A 21,152-nucleotide genomic window follows, 5' to 3' on the forward strand; every position below is an offset into this window, starting at 1 on the left:
AGTAGAGACGGGGTCTCGCTCTTGCTCAGGCTGGTCTCGAACTCCTGACCTTGAGCGATCCACCCGCCTCGGCCTCCCAGAGTGCTAGGATTACAGGCGTGAGCCACCGCGCCCGGCCAAAAGAAGGTCTTTATGCTGAAGGGAAATGGTATCAGAGTGAATATTAGAACTAGAAGAATGAGTTAAGAGCAACAGAAATGGCTAGTATTTAGGAAAATAAAGAAACACAAAACAACTGTTTCTCTTCTTAAGCTCTTGAAAATGCGTATGATGGTTGAAGGCAAAAATTAACATTGTCTGGTATGTATGTGGATATATATGACAATTATAAGGGAGGGGGCTACAATAAAGGAACCTATATGGTTTTGATGCTTTTACGTTTTATTTAAAGAGATAAAATGCTGACTCTAAGTAGACAGGTTAGGTATATATTTTGTAATACCTAGAGCAACCACTAAAAACAGGACAGATAACCAAAAGCCAATAAATTAAAATAAAACACTAAAAAATATTCAATTAATCCAAGAGTAGGCAGATAAGGTAAACAAAGAACCCCCCTTCAAAAGAGGAGATAAACAGAAAACAAACAATAAAATAAACCTAAATCCAACCATATCAATTATATTAAATGTAAAAGGTCCAAAACACATTAATTAAAAGAGGCTGTCAGGTTAAATTTTTAAAAAATGAAACAAGAAACCCTGTCTAAATATAATGATATAGATAGATTTAAAGTAAAAGGGTAGAAAAGCATAAAACAATCTAACACTAGTAAAAAAAAAAGTTGGAATAGCTGTATTAGTATTAAGCAGTGGGGTTTGGGGTTTTGTTTTGTTTTTTTTTGTTTTTTTTTTTTGAGACAAGGTCTTGCTCTGTCACTCAGCCTGGCGTGCAATGCTGAGATCAAACTCCTGGGCTGAAGCAATCCTCCTGCCTCAGCCTCCCAAATAACTAGGACTATGGGCACATGCCACCATGCCCAGCTATTTTATTTTTTTGTAGAGACAGGGAACTTGCTATTTTGCCCAGACTTGAGCCCAAGAGTTTGAGGTTGCAGTGAGCTATTATACCACTGCACTCTGGGTTGACAGAGTGAGACTTTGCCTCAAAAAAAAAAAAAAAAAAAAAATCCATGAGCTTTCAACTAGAAACCCTATGAGAGCAGATATTCTTATAGACAAATTATTTAAAACTAAAATAAGATTTCATGGCATAAGTGAAAAGATTTATGAAACCAATTATGCATTATCCAATTTTGTAAAAAGTATGTTATGTACACACATTCACACAAAGATGGTTACTAAAGGAGAGGAACCAAAATGTTCTGAGTTTTCTAAATTTTCTGTATTTCTTTCCTGATAAAGTGAAAAAGCAAAAATAAAATTTAAAGTTTTTACTAGATTTTCAGAAGCATTATTTTAAAAAGTCAAAGCTTTTTTCCTAACCTAATTATCTAAGTCACATGTTAATGTCTAGCACCCAAAGGGGAGTCAGCAAAGTATGGGCAGTCACAATCTGTAAATAAAGTTTTATGAGAACACAGTCACACTCATTTGTTTACTTACTGTCTATGGCTGTTTTCATGCTACGAGAGCAGAGCTGGGTAGCTGCAAAAGTGCCACTATGAGTTGGCCTGCGAAACCTAAAATATTTACTACTACCCAGTGCCTTAAAAAAAAGTTTGCCAACCCCCTGGCCATTAGATCATCTACTCCAGCCTATCCTTTACAGGTGAGTAAACTGAGATCCACAAAAGAATGACTTTCTCTAGGGTTCAGACTTAAGCAGCAATGAAGAACTCCATTTCCATGGTGCTTTCCACCTAGCCAAGGAGCCCTCAAAACAGACATCTGCCTCAGCCCCGTTTGGCGGGTAAACCTCAGGTGCTCAAAAGTGAGTCTATTTGCCAATATACTGCTGAGGAGAGAGGACTTTGGGCCTAATCAGTAGCCAAGAGCACCTGCTAAAGGTCTGAGTAAACCTTTAAAAACCACATAAGAAGGGATTGGGGAAGGTTTAAAAACAAACAGGTGATGGGAATGCAAACTGATTCAGCCTTTTAAATGGCACATGCTGCAACCCAATAATCCAATCCACTCCTAGGAATCTACCCTATAGAAACACCAGCATTAAGTAACCAAAGATAACAGCTCTAGCACATTAGGACAGCACAAAGCAAAAAGGCCTGAAATCTCAATAGGCAAACAAATATTAACAGCAAATGCAGGTATGTATTAATAAAGAAAAAAAGGGACACTTAACGTCTTTGCCTTTCGTCTTAGGACCCTGTGAGCATGCAAGTTTGTGACCCCTGCCCTAGCAATCTCCACTGTGAGGTTTCTTCTGAGAGAGAGAAGATTGACAACTCAAGCTATTAAGGCAATTAAGGATGATATACATGGAAGAAGGCAATCTTTCAAGTTTATAGAGGATCAGAAATCTGAGGCATCTTACTTAGGTAATTCAGCCTCAAAAGTTCAAATATGTATCTGAAATTGCAGTAAAAACCGCTTTTTAAATTTTTGTTTTCATAATACTTTGAAAGCACATAAATTGGAGAAAAAAGTAACTTACTGAATAAGATTTCAAGCATGTGAAATAATTTCGATGTCTACAAGAACAGGGAAAACTGCATTGATAATTTTATTAGCTACTTTAAATGTTGGACTATATCCTCAGACAAGTGTTGATACAGCTATGCAAGATGAGAATGGAAAAACGACAAGAAGAGAAATTCCACACAGATTCATATGTGCATTTCTGAAATACTTTTTGATTTCCATAAATAGAATCTACTATACACAGACCTCAAAAGAGGCAATGTGAAATGAACATACTAAAAACACAGAGGACGCCATATTTCTAGTAAAATATAGAAACTGCACCGATTGACATTGTTCAGTAGGTTCAGTATCAATCACCTGGCCATACAGTCTCTCAAGTGGGTGAATTACAGAACATACCCACGAGTAGGGTCTAAGCATGAACTTTCTTAGCAAATCTCAGGAGGTTCTATAGCTGCAATTTAACATCACTTAAATAACAAAAGAATTCCACTCAAAAAAGGAGATATCTTTTCCTTCAAAACTTTTTTCCCTCCTGTCCTATACATAATAACTGTTAATTTTACCAGGAATGTGGCAGATTTTCTAACATTAAGTGTTACCTGACTGTCTCTTCCCACTACCACCAAGAACAACAAATAATGTACTGTCATCTCAAACATGACCCCAAGTCTTACTGCAGAAATGCAATACCATAGCATATACACAAATAATGCTGGGCCAACAGTCTCAACAAAAGAGAACCACAGCCAGACTGCTGGGGCTACCCAACTGGCGCAGAATTCTCAGCAAAGGAAAAGGCCAGAGAAAAAGAGATGTTAGATAAATTCTCACTGGTCTAACAGAGACTAGCTGACTACCATCAGTCCAAGAGAGCTTTCTGCGATGATATGAAATGACCTAACATTCTACATTTGTGTGGTGCAATACATGTCGTTACCAAGCAATTGAAATGTAGCTACTGCCACTGGGAGAATAAGTTTTAATTTTACTTAAATTTTAATTAATTTAAATTTCAAGAGCCATGAGGCTAGTGGCTACCATATTGGACAGTGCAAAAGCAGAGGGTGAAAAGAATCCAGGGCTTTCTCTGACTTGTACATTCAGTTCAACAATTACCTTATGTTGCCTACTGCATACTAGAGACTAAATTAGACACTAAAGAGAAAAACTGAATGAGACCCTCCCTTGCCCCAAGGTTCTAATGAAGAAGGGGCCAGATAATTAACAGCCCATTTCAGTACAATGTCTTAAAAGATAAAGATATAATGATAGCCTGTGAGGTGGATCACACTTGTAATCTCAGCACTTTGGGAGGCTGAGGCAGGAGGATCCCACAAGTTCAAGACCAGCCTGGGCAACACAGTGAGACTCCATCTCTATAAAAAATTAAAATAAAAAATTAGCAGGGCGTGGTGGCACGTGCCAGTAGTCCTAACTACTCGGGAGCCTGAGGCAGGAGGATCACGTGAGCCCAGGAGTTCCAGGTTTCAGTGAGCTGTGATCATGCCACTGCACTCTAGCCTGGGTGACAGAGCGAGACCTTGTCTCAAAAAATAATAATAATAGTAACAACAACAACAATAGAGGGATCAAATAATCAAGAGAATAAAACAATCCCTCCTAAAGGTTTATGAACATAGTAACAGAGCCTCAACATACAGGAAAACTGATAGAACTCCATGGAAAAACAGATAAATCCTTAATAATAGTCACAGACTTCAACACTCCTCTCTCAGTAATCAGTATAACAAGTACACAGTCAGCAAGACACAGAGGCTCTTAAAACACTATCGAACAACTTGACCTAGTTGACATTTATGAAATACTCCACGCGACAGAAGGATATACCTTCTTTTCAAGTACATATAGAATATTCACTTAGACTGACAATATTTCAGGAGCAAAACAAACCTCTAAAAAGGTTTTACAAAATTAAAGTTGTACAAAGTATGCTCTTTGAACACAATGGAATTAAAGTAGAAATCAGCAACAGAAAGATACCTAGAAAATCTCTAAATATTTGGAAACTAAAACATCAATGTACAAAGTCCTAGAGGTTAAAGGGGTAGGGTGTAAAGGAACTCAGCCCCACCTGGCGGCAAATGGAATGCATGCTCAGAGAAGGCAGGCTGGAGAAGGTGACCCATGTGCTTGACTAGGAGTTAGTCATCGGATCAGTGAGTAACTGTAAGGTGTGTGAGAACTACAAAGAATTCAGTATTACTAGAAGATCAGATTTAAGGTGAAGAGAAATAAGGAGTGAATAAGAAGAGAAATTAGAGAGATTTAGAAGTCAGTTCATCCTTGACCCCCTTTTCTCCCCTCACAACACCCCAGCCTAACAAATCACTAAGGATTCACTCTATACTTCCTGAATTATTTTTCTCCACTCCCACTGATACCAACCTAGCACAAAATCAGTCATCTGGTCTACTTCAACAGCCTAACTCCCTTCCATCCATCCTTACCCCACTTCAACTCATTCTCTATTCTACAGTTAGGGAGACTTTTTAAAAAACACAAATCTAGCCAGACAAAGCAGCATCTGCCCTCTCAGCTACTTGAGAGGCTGAGGCGGGAGAATCGCTTCAGCCCCAGAGTTCGAGTCCAGCCTGGGCAACATAGTGAGAACCTGTTTCTTAAGGGAAAAAAAAAACAGCCACACTAAGGGATATATCACTGCAAAACTTCCGTGAAAGAGCCTAAAAGCTTAAGAAAGGGAAGAAAAAACTCAGGTAAGACATGAAGGAAGTAATCAGATGGCACTAGATTTCTAGTACAATACTAAGTGCTGGAACACAGTAAAGCAAATCCTTCAAGTGAAACTGATTTAATTGAGGATCCCATACCAGCCAAGCCATCCATCCAATATTAGAGTTGAAAATGGCATTTTCAGACATGCGTAATGATATTTAAAAAGTTTACTTCTCACACACCCATTTTTAGGTAGCAACTAAAGGTTGTGCTGAAAAAGAGAAGTAAACCAAAGACATAGGACCCAAAAAACTGGATCAACATGAAAAAACTGCAAAAAAAAAGTTCCAGTGTGATGTTCAAAAAAAGAGCAACCAGTTCAGGCAAGAGCAGGAATGCTGAGGGCTGCAGAAAGATCAACAAGGAAAAAAATGGAATTGTTACATTTTAGAGTTTGGAAAATAATAAATGAGATATTTTACAGACTTGATAGTGATGTGGGCTAACAGAGAACACTAAAGCAAATGAAAAAATAAGATAATAACTCTAGGAAATATTAATAGTCATCAAAAAGGAAAACCCACCCCATAACCATAGCACATGACTTAATGGTGAATATTTCTAGTCATAACAGTGTAATCAATCCCTCATGATTTATCCAAAAATCATGCTTTTCTATAACGGGAAGGGAAGGGGAGAGTAAGGGGAATTATAATAAGGCTAAATCCTCATCTATCATAACAAAGTCAAGAAATAAATGTAGGCCGGGCCCCGTGGCTCACGCCTGTAATCCTAGCACTCTGGGAGGCCGAGGCAGGCGGATTGTTGGAGCTCAGGAGTTCGAGACCAGCCTGAGCAGGAGGAAGACCCCGTCTCTACTTAAAATAGAAAGAAATTATATGGACAGCTAAAAATATATATAGAAAAATTAGCCAGGCATGGTGGCGCATGCCTGTAGTCCCAGCTACTCAGGAGGCTGAGGCAGGAGGATCGCCTGAGCCCAGGAGTTTGAGGTTGCTGTGCGCTAGGCTGCTGCCATGGCACTCTAGCTCGGGCAACAGAGTGAGGCTCTGTCTCAAAAAAAAAAAAAATACTATGGTAAATACCAGGGGGGAAAAACAGCTACAAGAGTGGAAAGCCATTGCCTCTGGAGAGATCTTGGGGTGGGAAGACATATAGAAGACAACCGCTTTTGTTCACTATGAGCTTTTATTTTATTATTTATTTTTTTGAGACAGAGTCTCGCTCTGTTCCCCAGGCTAGAGTGTCGTGGCGTCAGCCTAGCTCACAGCAACCTCAAACTCTTGGGCTCAAGCGATCCTCCTGCCTCAGCCTCCAGAGTAGCTGGGACTACAGGCATGCGCCACCATGCCTGGCTAATTTTTTTTCTATATATTTTTATTGCCCAGCTAATTTCTTTCTATATTTTTTTTTTAGTAGAGACGGGGTCTCGCTCTTGCTCAGGCTGGTCTCGAACTCCTGACCTCTAGTGATCCTCCCGCCTCGGCCTCCCAGAGTGCTAGGATTACCGGCATGAGCCACCGCACCCGGCCTCAAAATATTTTTATACCTTGTGATTCAGTGGACAGCTTTGGAAAGAATAAAATATTAACCCACTACACAGTAAGTAAGGTCTCTGTATCTTCATAGAATTACCATCTTCAGTTCAGGGGGAAAAAAAAAAATCCACAGATAATAATAGCTAACATGTATTAAATCTTTACCATGTTCCAACCATGGGAAAGTTGTGGGCACATATTAACTCATTTAACCCTCGCAGCAACTTGAATTAAGTACTACGATGTCTCCATTTTACAAAGGAGGAAAGCAAGGCACAGAAAATTGAGCACACTGCCCACCATCACAAAGCTCAGATTCAAACCCATGAACTTTGATTCCAGATTCTTCATTCTTTAAATCTCTATGCTACATGCCACCTCTCTAGATCCCTGACAATCATTAAAAGATTCCTGTAGAATCCTCAAATTCTTGTACATCATGACAGACTAAAATTCTGTAGGGGGCTCATATATACAGATGTCCCCAATGCCTACCACAAGTCTGCACTGCCAGTGTGGAAATCAATCCTGTAATTCCACTTACACTGGTCCTTATCTGACAAATTCCTTCTGGAGTAAACTCTCCAAGCTGACCTAAAGCAACCCAAAACCCATAAATCTTTTGGAAGACTTATAATGCAGCTCTCTACTGTCCTCAAAGAATTCTTCTTAAAAACTACTGTAACATTGAACACTTCTGCTTTTGATGAAAAAAAAAAAAAAAAAAAACCTACTGTAACAAACAAAACAAGTTCGGTTAAAATAATTCTATAAAAATTGAATTTGCAATGATCCAGCAATTCCACCCCTAGGTATATATCCAAGAGAAATGAAAACATATGTCCAGACAAAAAACCTGTACATAATGTCCACAGCAGCATTATTCATAATAGCCAAAAAGTGGAAACAAGTCAAATGTCCATGAACTGATGAAACAGACAAGCAAAATGTGGTCTCCAGGCACAGTGGCATACACCTGTAGTCCCAGCTACTCAGAAGGCCAAGACAGGAGGATCACTTGACCCCAGGAGTTCCAGGCTAGCCTGGATAACATAGTAAGACTCAGTCCCTTTAAAAAAAAATGTTGTTCTATCCATACAATGGAATGTTATTCAAATATAGTATATAGTTATTCAAATATAGTATGTATCTATACCATACTAAGATATGTGTGAACCTTGAAAACATTATGCTAAATGAAAAAAGAAGCCACTTGTTAATATATGATTCCATTTATAAGAAATGTCCAGGAGAGGTAAACCAACAGAGAATGAAAGTATATTAGTGGTTGCCAGGGGATGAGGGAGAGGGAGGGGAAGAATGGGGAGTCACTGCCACAAGCAAAGGTTTCTTTTTGGGGGGGATAAAAATGTTCTGGAATTAAGTAATGGTTAATGGTTGTCTAACTCTGTGAATATACTAAAAACAACTAAAATTATATACTTTACAAGGGTAAATTTTATAGTATATAAAATTATATCTCCATAAAACTATTATTTTAAAAATTGAATTTTTATAAATATTGCTTGAAAATCATTCAGCAATTTAAAAGATAAAAAAAGATAAAAAATAAATGTTAGCTCCTACTGTTACTATTTAAAAAATCATATGGCAATAAAAAAGTAATATATAAATAACTTACTATCTAGAAAAAGGTAATAATTTTAGATATATAACAGACAAAACAATTAAAACATAATTATATTTAATTATGTGCATTTTAATTCTTTCTGTGTCGTTTTACTTTCAATCTTTTAAAGTGTATTTTGCATGTATAAGTTTTGTTTTTATTTTTTTATTATTTTTTTGAGATAAGGTCTTGCTCTGTTGCCCAGGCTGGAGTGTAATGGCATGATCCTCAAACTCCTGGGCTCAGTCAATCCTCCTGCCTCTGCCTCCCTAGTAGCTGGGAATGCAGGCACATGCCACCACGCCTGGCTAATTTTTTTATTTTTATAGACACAGGGTCCCAATATTGCCTAGGCTGGTCTTGAACTCCTGGCCTCAAGCAATTCTCACACCTTGGACTCTCCCCAAGTGCTAGGTTACTGGCACTGCATCCAGCTGGGGTTTTTTTGGTTAAATATTCTGCCTCCTGAGGCTTTATCATTTTAAAGAACCAAAAGAAAGGAAAAAATTAGAACGATGAGGGTCAGTGCAAAGCTACTTCTGAATTATGAAGCTGAGACTATAACCACTGTAAGCAAGCAACCAAAGAGGAGAGACCAAGGTACACAGGACTAGAGGAAGACCTCCCAGAAAGGGGGATTGGAGCCTGGCTAAGGAGCACGGAGGGAAGAGGGCAGCAGCAAGGATTTGCTCCTGTCTGTGTGACCCAGATTACTGCTGGCCCAACGCTACCACCACCCTCTTAGCCACCACATCCCCACCTCCAAGGGTCTGCAGTCACAGGGAAGACACAGGGTCTTGAGGAGTGAGGAAAGGAGGATCTAACAGAAGATAACAGAACTCCTGGTCTTAACATCTCCAATCCTGCTGCATACACACGTTTCAACACACAGCTCCATTTCAACACACAGCTCCATTTCCAAACACACCTATGGGTGAGCACCAGAAGAGCAGACAAGCATGAACTGTATGCAAGACTATTTATCACCGCATACCTAGGACACACCTCCCTACTACTCACAAATCATGTTGCCCACATTTATTTTTTTAAAGGCTCTGAGTGATCATAGTTCACTGCAGCCTTGAACTCCTGAGCTTAAGTGATCCTCCCACCTCAGCCTCCCAAGTAGCTAGGCCCATAGATGTGCACCACCACACCTGGCTAATTTTTTTTTTGTAGAAATGGGGTCTCACTGTATTGCCCAGGCTGGTCTCAAACTCCTGGCCTTAAGCCATCCTCCCATCTTGGCCTCCCAAAGTGCTGGGATTACAGGCATGACACACCAGACCTGGCCCAGTCCAGCTTAACTCTTTTGGCCCTCATTTTCTTTCTTCTAATTCTCATGTTTAACCTCTTCAGGTACTGATAGCTGAAAACAGAACTCATTAATTTCTCTTATAATCTTGACTTTCCTATTGCTACTGAAAGCACTACCGTTCTTACAAAGGCATATTTGATTCATTCCTCTCTCAGTCTACACATCTGATATGTCAAGGCCTGGAGAACTCTACCTACTATATTGATTTTCCATCCAGGGCTACAAAACACATCTGGATCCCACCAGCAATCTCATCCTCTTCCAATCCATCATGCAGAACAGAAGCTACGCTAAAGTTCCTCGCATGCCACTGAAATCATTTCCTACTCTGCAGATCTTCTGATTGACCCCCAATACCCAAAATTAAACAGGTTTGAAACAGATTTGAGAAAGGGAGGGCTTCAGACCATCTCTCCCATAATTCTCTCAATTTGGAGGAAAGGGTTATACCAGTGGCTTAACAGTATTCTCTGCAATTGGATTTGGTTTTGTTTCATGCTTATGCATGGTGCTGGTGGGAATACAGCATATCCCCCTGGATGTTCCAGGAGTGAAAAATGCCTGAGGATCACTGATCTAGCCCAATCCTTAATCTACAGATGAGGATGGGAATGCTATCGCCTGGTTCTCTAGGTACTGCCAAACACAGCATATGATGGAGTTTAGTTTATTTCCTTCACATACTCAGGCTCTTGCTAAATCGTGTTGAGACTGCCCACACTTTACTATCAGTCCCTGCTGCTCCCTTCCACTCTCCCTCCCTCAATCTGTCTGTCCTCACTTGCCACATGCCCATCCAGGAAGCACATGCCCATACCAATTCCCCTAAAGAGGGTATGGTATGATCTTGCCCTCCTTTAAATCTCCACTGCACTTTGTACCTCATTTGAGCAATCAGGAATTACACATATACTGAACAGATATTTGGTTGACACTGACGGGAATAAATATTGCCAAACCAGTAACAAATTCTGTTTCAGATAAATCTATAGTTCATTCATGGCCTCTCTCCCACTGATCTTCACTGTCATAATCTTCAGAGGACATAAATCACTAACTCCCCCAGGATAACACCAGGGTTGTTGCTTTCTAAAGTCATCAGAGGTTTGAAATTTCAAAATTCCAGGTAAGTATTCTCAGAAGTCTCACACAAGACAGACTGAAATACAAGAACCATTCTGTTTTGAGCATAATTTAATTTTTTTAATTAGCAAATGATTAATTTCAAAGTGCTGTCAGAACTTTACCAAATGCCTATTCAAAACAGATTTTCTATATAATCTCAAAGCATTGGTGGTATCATAAAGCCTATAGGCTGAAATAATCCTAAATTTAAAAAATAAAAATAAATTAATAAAAGCTTTATTTAGTCAAATGCTTCCAACTTAAGCAAAACTAGATGTTTCAACTTTGTATTAATAAGTTGTCATCCCTACAGTTCTTATCATGTGACTACCTTAGGTACCCATTAAAAATGTTTCTCCATAAAAGGAAAACACTTAATCTCTAATGAATTAACTTTTAAAAATCTATGACTTTCATAATGTCAACCAACGTCTTTGCATCATCAACAGCTATATTACCTACAAAGTACTCACCAGATGAATAGATGAATGAGTTCTTTCTTACACTAGAACCTAACACATCAGTACTTAAGCCAACATTCTAAACTACAAAAATAAATCAAATTATTCTAAATTACCAAGAATGTAAATTTCTCTTTTTGCCTTGATAGTACAACAGGATTCAAATCCACCAATTATATTTCTTTATGTGCTCTTGGGCTACCTTAAACCAAGTCCTAAAACTTTTTTCTTCTAAAGCATACACACATACACACATTCACCTGACAGCCTTCCTCCCAGGAAGTACAGACAATAAAACTAATGAAACTAATACTTAGCCTGAACAACTCACTGTCATGCATTGTTACTCATTCCAGGCAAGTGGACATATTCTAAAAGTTCAGAACACAAAATGTCATGTTCATTTTACTATAACCTTAAGAAATAATGTCTTTCAAAAGGTAAAATGTCCAAGTTAACACCACAGCCACTAAAGAAAGGAAAATGCCTGGCAAGCAGTATGAAATACCAGCTCAAACAGAGTAACTCTGCTATTAAAAACATTCACTGGTCAAATTGTATATTAAACCCTAATTAGATCAATTTTTAGTTTCCTAAATCCAAAATATTTAGAAGTTTTGGCACCTACTGTAGAATTACCAAAACTTCATTTATTACAAGTTCTCACCTACTAACAATAGTTTATCCAACCAATCTTTGATGAACACCTGCTATGTGCAAAACACTGTTAGGAGCTGCAGGGGGAAAAGATCAAAACGTATCCCTAATTAGTCAATAAATTCATATAAGGCTAGGACAAGTATACACAAGGTGGGCTACGAGCATCATTAAGAAAAACAAAATGTCACTGAATTATCACATACAAAGTATTTTTTTTTAAAAAAGGAAGCCTAGTCACAAACTGTAATTTAATTCAATACATGCATAGCCATCAATCCTAAATACTATTTGCTAAGCCTTCAAATGGGACTTAAAGTTAGCTGAACTGCCATGTCAAAATGTCTTAGCTCTGTCTAACCAGAAAAACCTTCCTCCAACAGTGTAAATAATTCAGTCTCACTGTGTCAATTCCTAGCAATTAGATACAAAGAAGACCAACATGTGATTTCCTAAGGTAAAAACTATTACTATAAAAAAATGTACTAAAATTAAGTTGGCAACAACTAACATGTGGTCCCTTCTACATGCAAAATGTAAATACTTGACACTTGATTCATCCCCTTCATTCTCCTGACAGCCTTCCACAGACAAGACAGGTAACTAATTTTACTGTCAGGTAAAAGAAATCACCCCTTTTCACTTGATGTTAGGACAATCTAAATGGGTTTACAACTGGTTTAATACCTACACTACTTCCCCAATTAAGTATTTAAGCATTTATTAAAAAATGGAAACTCTTAAATTTAACTACTTCTACTACCTAGTCTCTCTAAAAATGACATGACATCTTTTTCAAGAAAAAGTAGTATGTCCTCATAAATATTTCCCCATAAACTTTAGTTTGTAAATGCTTTTAAAACCAGATTCTATCTTAGTTAACCCGGATTAACAAAAATATAAAGGAAAAGTCTTTTAAGTGGTTGTTACAGTTATGTTATTTTCACAATTTAGTAAACCGCAACTACGTATTTAATACAAAGCAGCAACTGTAGGGGGGTGTGTGTGTTTAACAAAATGCATCTCAGCACCAGCCTAGAGAAACTTTCTGTGAGAAAACAGGAGAGGAGTTACCATGGAGAAATTCATTACAGATTCAGGGAGGCCTTTTTCCTCAGAAATAGAATGAAAACAAAAACTCATTTTGTAATACATCTGATACTTCTGCTGTGTGACTTAGAAGTGGGTCCGAAAGTTCATCTTCGTACAATTATGTCTAGATGATCAACTACACATCTTCCGCAACAGGTGACACGAAACTGCATTTCCAAAGCAAAGCAAAGGGATGAAATCTGTCAAGACGCACGTTCCTGGTGTTTTGTACTTTTATTTTGGACTTAACCAAAATGATTTTGAATCGGATCAATTACCAAATTTCGTTTTGTTTTGGTGTTCTGCTTTGCTTTTTAATCAGCCATTGACCAGCAACTGTTGCACGAGCCCATTAGCGCTCGAAGAATAAAAACAAAAACACAGGACCAGATGAGGCTACCCTACTAACTCAACTGATCCATTTCCTTAACACAATTTTTATACCACACAGCTAGGGGTGTGAAGAGAAGCATGTTTTATGTGTTTGTGTGTCACAGGCTGTCGAAATCTTTAATTCTCTTTTAAATAAGAGATACATAATAAAAATCCAAAACAAACCACATTAGAAATGCAAAGAGATTTGCAAAACAAGGGGCTTCTTTCATTCCAAAAAACCACACCAAAACAAGGGGAGAAAAATGAATGCAATGGATATGTGTGTGCCAAAGTTTCAATCCTGCCCGGTGGAGACACTGCACTGGCACAAATTTTGAAGAGAAAAAAGAGGGGATGGGGGGGAGAAAGAGAGGAGTGTGTGGCCTGCAAACTGCAACAATGCAATCTCCATTTTGAACAATGCGCCTCTTTCCTCTTGTAAAGCTAGTGTTTTGCCACTTGATGTGCCGTCGCATTTCCCCTCTGTTTGGGGGGGAGGCGGGGTTGGGGGGAGATCGGAGCGGGATGCACAGCACTCCAGAGGGAGTGAGCAAGGGGGGAGGGTAGAGGAGGTGGGGAAGGAGTCTGCAGCAACTGGGCTGGGTGGGTACCTGGAGTGCTGCTGTAGGTGCTATGGCTCCTGAAGCTGCTTTCCGTGCAGTAACTGGCGTCGTCGTCGTCGTCGTCTTCCATCTCCTCCGGATAATCGGAATCATCGTCGTCCTCCTCCATCTCATCTTCCTCGTCGTCCTCAGAATCCTGGGTCTCCTCGGCGTCGCCGTCGTCGTCCTCCTCCTCCTCCTCGGAGACCATGTCCTCCTCTTCCTCCTCCTCCTCGCTCTCGTGGTCATCGTACACCACTTTGTTGACGGCCCTGCGGGCCGGGGTGGTCCGGGCCAGGTGGCCGCCGCCGCCCCCTCCCCCCGTCCTGCCGCCCCCGCCTCCTCGCCCCCCCCGGCCCGGGGCGCTGGTGCTGGGGGGGGCCGCCGGCGGCGGCGGCGGCGGCGGCTTCCTTCGGCTACTGCTGCCCCCCCTGGGCGAGCTCAGCCGCGTCTTGGGCGCCACCTCAGCCTGGGCGGCGGCCCACCTGCCCCGGCTGCTGCCACGGTGCCGCGAGCGCAGCCCCCCGATGGGTCCGGACGTGGGCGGCGGCGGCGGCGGCGGCGGCGGGGCCGGGGCGCAGCGCTCCGCAGCGGGAGCTGCGGGCTGCTTGGGCGGCCTGCCCCGCCGGCCCCTCATGTTGGAGCCGAGGCGGGGGGAGAAGGGAAAGCGGAGGGGGGAGGGGCGGGCGCAGGGGGGCGGTGGGGGGCGCCGGGGCCGGGTGGGGAGGCCCGCGGGGCCGGGCGGGAGGGGCCCGGCCGGCGGAAGCGGGTGGAGGGAGAAGGCTCAATCCGAATTGCTGGGGCCCCACTCCGGATCGCCTTCAGCCGCCATCTTGTTTCTTCCCTCTCGCTCGGTGACTGGGGGAACCGACAGCGGCCGCAGGCCCGGAGCGCGGTCACGTGAGCTGCGCCGCCGACGAGCCTGGGACGGAGCGAGGCGGCGCGGCGGCCGCTAGGGGGAGCGCGGGAGCGCCGAGTCGGGGGCGGGGAGCCCGGGGCGCCGGGGGCGCCTGGGCTCGGCGCTTGGCGCTTGGCAGCGTTGATGGACCGCTGGCGCTGGTGGCGCGGGGCGGAGGGGCGCCCCACTTGGGAAATGCCCTGGGTCAAGGGCCGCGGGAGACCCACGCCTCCGCGGAGCCCCGGCTGGACCCCGAACTCGGCCGGGCCTCCTCCCGGCGTCTTCCCTGGTCCGGCTCGGGGAGGAGGACAGGGGAGCCCCCAGATATCCTCCACTTGCCCCCTTAGGGAAACTGAGGCTGAAAGAGCCCGGGAGGGTGTCGCGGAAGGGGGCGACCCCAGCAACCCAGAGCACTGGGCAGCGCCAGCGACATAGGGAGATTAACTGGGGGACCGTAAGACGAGCCCCCAGAATTCGGAAACTCCGAAGCTTGGTTCTAGAGTCCTGAAATTGACCCCAATGACAAGTGCTAGGAGATTGTGCCAGGAACCACGCCCTGGGCCGCCAGACCCGTAGAGAGGGTCATTCTGAGGCTTATTGCATAGAATCCCCACCCAGAAAGCCTCGGATAAACTCCAGAACGCAACCACTTGTACATTCTAATCTCCCATGACCTTTCTCAAAGTCCCAGCTAGGAACTGGACCACTTTGGCAAGAACTTGCCTATCTTTCCTTTGCAGTAGAAAAGATGGCATCCTGCCTAAAACCTACTTCACAGTATGTTTGTATTATTGGAGAAAAAGTCTTAATTTCTTTACCTGACAAATCACCTGGGTCTCAGCCCAGAGAAGGAAGCATGATGATGAAATTTCAGGCACCCCCCAGACCGAATCAGAGGGACTCACCCCAGAGTGGTCAAGGTCAGCTCTGCAGATAAGAGAAAGGTTTTATAAACATATATGAACATGTATTGAAATATGTGACAACCAAAAAATTATTTAAAGAAAAACAGTTAACAGGATCCCCTCTGCCAAATGGCTTATTACAATCTAGTTAGGGAAATGGAACACATATGTGAAATGAAAATTAAAATTCAAGCACGAATTGGCCAATTAATTTATTCAATACAATTTGGTTGAGCACCAAGGATGGCAAACTTATATATGCCTACAGTGACTAGGTAAGTAATGAAAGTAATGACAGTAAATAAAGTGGGCAAGGTGAGGACTTTGGCAAACAGAAGTGCCCATGTTTTGTTTAAAAAGGGCAGCTATGGGAATGCAGGCCTAAAATTGCCAGATCTTCAAAATTTTCAAGAGAAGGTAGAAATGTGGATTTCATATGAAATCTTTTGACTTTTAAATGTTGGCAACTAAGTCAATTTTTTCTTTTCTTTTTTTCCCATTTCTGAGATCACGCAGTGAGATAAGTCAATTTTTTAAAAAACACTACAGATTGATCTGGGCGTGGTGGCTCACTCCTGTAATCCTGACACTTTGGGAACCTAAGGCAGGAGGATTGCCTGAGGTCAGGAGTTGGGAACGAGCCTGACCCTGAGCCAGAGCCAGACCCTGTCTCTACCAAAAATAGAAAAATTAGTTGGGCGTGGTGGTACATGCCTGCAGTCCCAGCTACTTGGGAGGCTGAGGCAGGAGGATGGCTTGAGCTCAGGAGTTTGAGGTTGCAGTGAGCTATGATGATGCCAGGGCACTCTCCGCAGGGCTACAGAGCAAGACTCTGTTTCAAAAAAAGGAAGGAAGGGAGAAAGAGGAAGGAAGGAAGGAAGGAAGCAAGGAAAGAAAAGGAAGGAAGGAAGGAAGAAAGAAGGAAAAGAAAAGAAAAGAAAGAACGAACTGACTCTGCTCATTTAACCAGAAAAGGAACTCATGAGAAGGATATGGATAACTCCAGAATTGCTGATTCCGCGTATAAATGGAATCTGAACTCTCAGGCTGTTGCCTTCCATCTGGCTCGGTAGCCATGTGTTCTATAGGCCAGCGGTCCCCAACCTTTTTGGCACCAGGGACCGGTTTCATGAAAGACAATTTGGAACTCTGCAGCCCGGTCCCTAATAGGCCACGAACAGGTACTGGTCTGCCACCTGGGGGTTGGGGACCGCAGCCATAGGCCATCCTTCTATTCTATTAAGCCAGCTGCTTCTGGTTGTTGGGGTGTACAACAGGCTGGTGAATCTAATGGGAGGTCAGTCCTTCCTTCATTGTAAGGTTAGTTCCTTGGTCAGGTGATTTGATGTATAAGATACTATCATGGTGAATTAGGTGTTCAGTAAACCCATGTAGGGTGATAATAGTAAAAGCATTACTGATGGGAAGAGCAGATCCAAATTCAGTAGAAACCTCTTCCTACTGAGGCTGACTCACTGTCCCCACCCTGGTAAAAAGAATCCATTCTAATAATTCCTTCCAACATGGGCACTTAGCAGTAGCAATCACCTGGTCAGCCTAGTGAGGGGAAGCCCACGATGAAGCCCTCATAACCTCACTCCCAGACCCCTGGCCATTTTGTCACGACCTTAATAGGCAGGTACTGGCTTGACTCACATCCAAGAAGTGGCTCTTGTTGTCCACTTGCTTATTAAAGCTTCCTTAGCAGTGAGGATATTTGGATAAATATTCATACGGGACACAAATACTCTCTAGGCCTGTTCTGTTTTGTTTTGTTTTTTCATTTGTTTGGGTTTTTTTGTTTGTTTTGTTTTTTTTGAGACAGAGTCTTGCTCTGTTGCCCAGGCTAGAGTGCCATGGCATCAGCCTAGCTCACAGCAACCTCAAACTCCTGGGCTCAAGCAATCCTTCTGCCTCAGCCTCCCGAGTAGCTGGGACTACAGGCATGTAGTCCACCATGCCTGACTAATTTTTTCTATATATATTTTTAGCTGTCCAGATCATTTCTTTCTATTTTAAGTAGAGACGGGGTCTCCCTCCTGCTCAGGCTGGTCTCGAACTCCTGACCTCAAGCGATCCTCCTGCCTCGGCCTCCCAGAGTGCTAGGATTACAGGCGTGAGCCTCCGCACCCAGCCCTCTAGGCCTATTCTGAAAGGTTCATCTACATCCTCTCTCCCAAACCTCCTTATCACCAGTCTGAGTTCATGACCATCTGGCCCATGAAATGATAGTCTTTCTCATGGTAGAAAGGACCGAGAGAGTACAACTCAAACTCTATCCTGTGGGATGATTTCCTTTTGCCACTGTCCTTTAATACCACTTTGAAGTGCAACTGTCATACCTTAGCAGCCCACTTCCAGCTGATACCATCCTCGAACCGAGCTCAAATGTTGTCTTCCTTAGTCACCTGGCCATGGGAGTTCATAAGGCCATGGTTGTGAATTGAGGGAAGGCTGACAGTGGAATGGGAGTAAACACTTGGAGTCGCGCTCCTGTGCTTTTCCCGGACCTGCTCGGGCCTGCTTTTATATGTACCACGTCCTTTGGGGACGGAAGTGTTACTGGCCACTTTATGGCTAATGAGCAGGTAATTAATGATAAGCCGCACAGGTATGTGGTCACCTGGCTTTCAATCTTTGCCAGGGCCCAGGAGCAAAGTGAGAGCAGTTTCCAGAAAGAATAGTTATTAGTCAAAGAGACCAAAGCTTTGTTCCAAAACCCTAAGCACAACCATAGTGATACTTTTTTGGCTTGTCACAGGCTCTGGATAGGATCCCAGATGTGGCCATATACAGAGCACCGCTGGATACACTGGCCATGAGGACCAATTGGCAGAGCACCTTGCACTGCAGCTTGGACTCCCTCACTTTCTTTTGTGGACTCATTTGCCTCTACCCATTGGCTCAAATGTCATTCTCCTGAGGCTTCCATCCTATTTGCAGGTCTCCTGGACCATCTAGTCCACTCTCACGATGCCTCCAGTTGCCACCCAATGTGCTCAGGTTTCCCAAACCAGCATCTGTTGTCTAGACCTGTGCTCTGATTATCTGTTTCTCAGGCAACCTTTTGACTAGTATTCTGACTTCCCTGGTAGCCGGGATAAAAGTCCCCTGAATTCAAAGATAAATATTCTGGTTGCCCAGTCCTTTGGGCAGCCCACCAGTCCCTATATTGGGAGGAATATAGCTTGGTTCCAGCGGATAAAACAAACCACCCCATTTGGGGATCTAAAACTTGTGCAGTTTTGGCTGTACCTTGCCCAGTGAGACAGAGCGACCAACTTATCCCCATTTGCCAAGAGTTTTCCCACTTTTAGCACTGACAGTCCCACATCCCAGGAAACTCCTCAGTCCCAGGCAGACCAGGTGTTTGGTCACCCCACAGAGAGGTGTCCTTTATGGGGCAAAGGCTTGGCAAAAGGGTGGCTGTGCCCATCAAACATTTTATGAATACTTGAGGGGGTGGGGCACATGCTCTAACTATTCTCTGGGGCCCCCTGGGCCTCTCTAGAGGTGGTCTGTTACAGCAGGTGGGGGCAATGAGGCAGTGAAATTTGGGTATAAGGCTAATGTGACCTCACATAAACCCACAGGCTGGAGAGGCCCAGGGACTTTGGGGATATATTTACATAGCCAAGATCCCGCCAGATATACAATTTTATCTAGTGCTTTTTGGATCTATGACTCTGCCAAACATTTTCACAATTTAACAGCTGCATAACATTCCATCAAGACGACTTTTAGTGTGTTTCAGAAATTTTCCTACTATAAATACATCTTTGTGCTAAAAGATTTTTTTTCTGTATTCAAGATTTTTTTCTTCAATAGTAATGTGAAAGTGCCATTTGTGTATAGTATGTGCCGGAAGCAGTGCCAAGGAACTTACAGACATTACTTCATTTAATTCTCACAATAACACTCTGCATAGGTATTATTTTCCCTAGGTAGAAACTGGAGCTCAGAGCTTATGTAATTTTCCCAAGGTCAGATACCTAGTGCATGATGGAGCCAGAATTTGAAGTCAGCACCACTGCACACCTTTCAGAATATGTTGATGGTGAATTTTGATTTGTTCGTAGCCACATCATCTTTTGCCTGGTTTTGCTCTGCTGAGCCTTGTACATGCATCTCTTTATTTTGGGGTATGTGTGCCGTCCAAGTGACCACGTGTGTCTGTCTTTTGCATCTCTCCCACTGTGTTGAAATTGCTTGTTTACAGACCCATTCCACCTACAAGCGGAGGGTAGAACTGCATCTTATTCATCTCCTTCCAGCACATCTAGCATGACAGAGACTCAAGAGAAATTTGTTTGTTGAATGTACAAAAGGAGAACTGAATTGGTCGAGTGTGCAGGGAAGGATTATTTCCTGATTAAGGAGTCTGGAACTGCTGGACGCATGAGGGCTAACAGTCTTAGACGTACTCAAAGAAGGTTGCACCCTCCGGAGTCGGGGAAGACTTGAGCCAGGCAGGCAAGCCCTTCTGGACTTGGGGAATGCGGACAGCAAGTTTGGAGGGTGGGAATGGCGATGGGATGTCCTCACTTACTCAACAAATATTTATTGAGTGCCTATTGCATGCTGGTAGGTGCACAATGCTACTTTGGATGAAGTGGAGAGGGAAGGCTTCTGTAAGGAGGTGACATTTGAGATCAAACTTGATCTTTCAAGAAGCAGGCTGCATGAAGAGCTGCAGAAGAACGTTCTGAACAAAGTGCAGCCCTTATGCTTGGGAAACAACAAGAACACTGAATGTGTTGGGGCAACTCTGTGATCCTGGGCAGATTTCTTGACTTTGGTCCTTTCATTTGTAAAATGGGACTGATTATAGTACCCACCTCATAATGAAATGAGGATTACATGAAATAACGCAGACAAACCATGGTGCCTGAAACCTTGTAAACATTTAATAAAGGTTAGTGGAAATAATAATTATTGTGATTTTATTATGATTTATTGTTTTATTACTAGAACACTGAGAAGTGCATAGAAGGTAGCATGGTATAGTCCAATATAAATACTCTGGTATCAGGTCTGGATTCAGTCCCGGTCACAGGGATACCACATAATAGTGTGATTTGCATAATTTTTTACCTCTCTGAGCCTTAGTTTTTTTAATCTGTGAAATGAACATAAAAATCGAACTTACTGAATAGGACTGTTTTAAGTACTAAATGAAATTATACACATTAGGTTATTTAACACAAGGCACTGGGGGGTACATGTCACTCAGCATTAAAAGGAAATTCTGACACATGCTGCAATGTGG

General features: G+C 42.6%; 1 protein-coding gene across 14 annotated transcripts in view; it reads right to left on the bottom strand.

Moving 5' to 3' along the window:
- The window catches only part of BPTF (bromodomain PHD finger transcription factor), a 121,432-nt gene extending 106,512 nt beyond the window's left edge, over positions 1-14,920 (bottom strand). For all 14 annotated transcript variants that reach the window (XM_045525857.1, XM_045525853.1, XM_045525850.1 and 11 more), the window contains exon 1: positions 14,090-14,920. In XM_045525857.1, the coding sequence (XP_045381813.1) occupies positions 14,090-14,717 (628 nt within the window). In that variant the 5' untranslated portion in view covers positions 14,718-14,920. The remainder of the gene's footprint in view (positions 1-14,089) is intronic.
- Between the last annotated feature and the right edge of the window lie 6,232 nt (positions 14,921-21,152).

Source organism: Lemur catta, chromosome 15, assembly GCF_020740605.2.
Source record: "Lemur catta isolate mLemCat1 chromosome 15, mLemCat1.pri, whole genome shotgun sequence".
Classification (NCBI taxonomy): Eukaryota; Metazoa; Chordata; class Mammalia; order Primates; family Lemuridae; genus Lemur; species Lemur catta.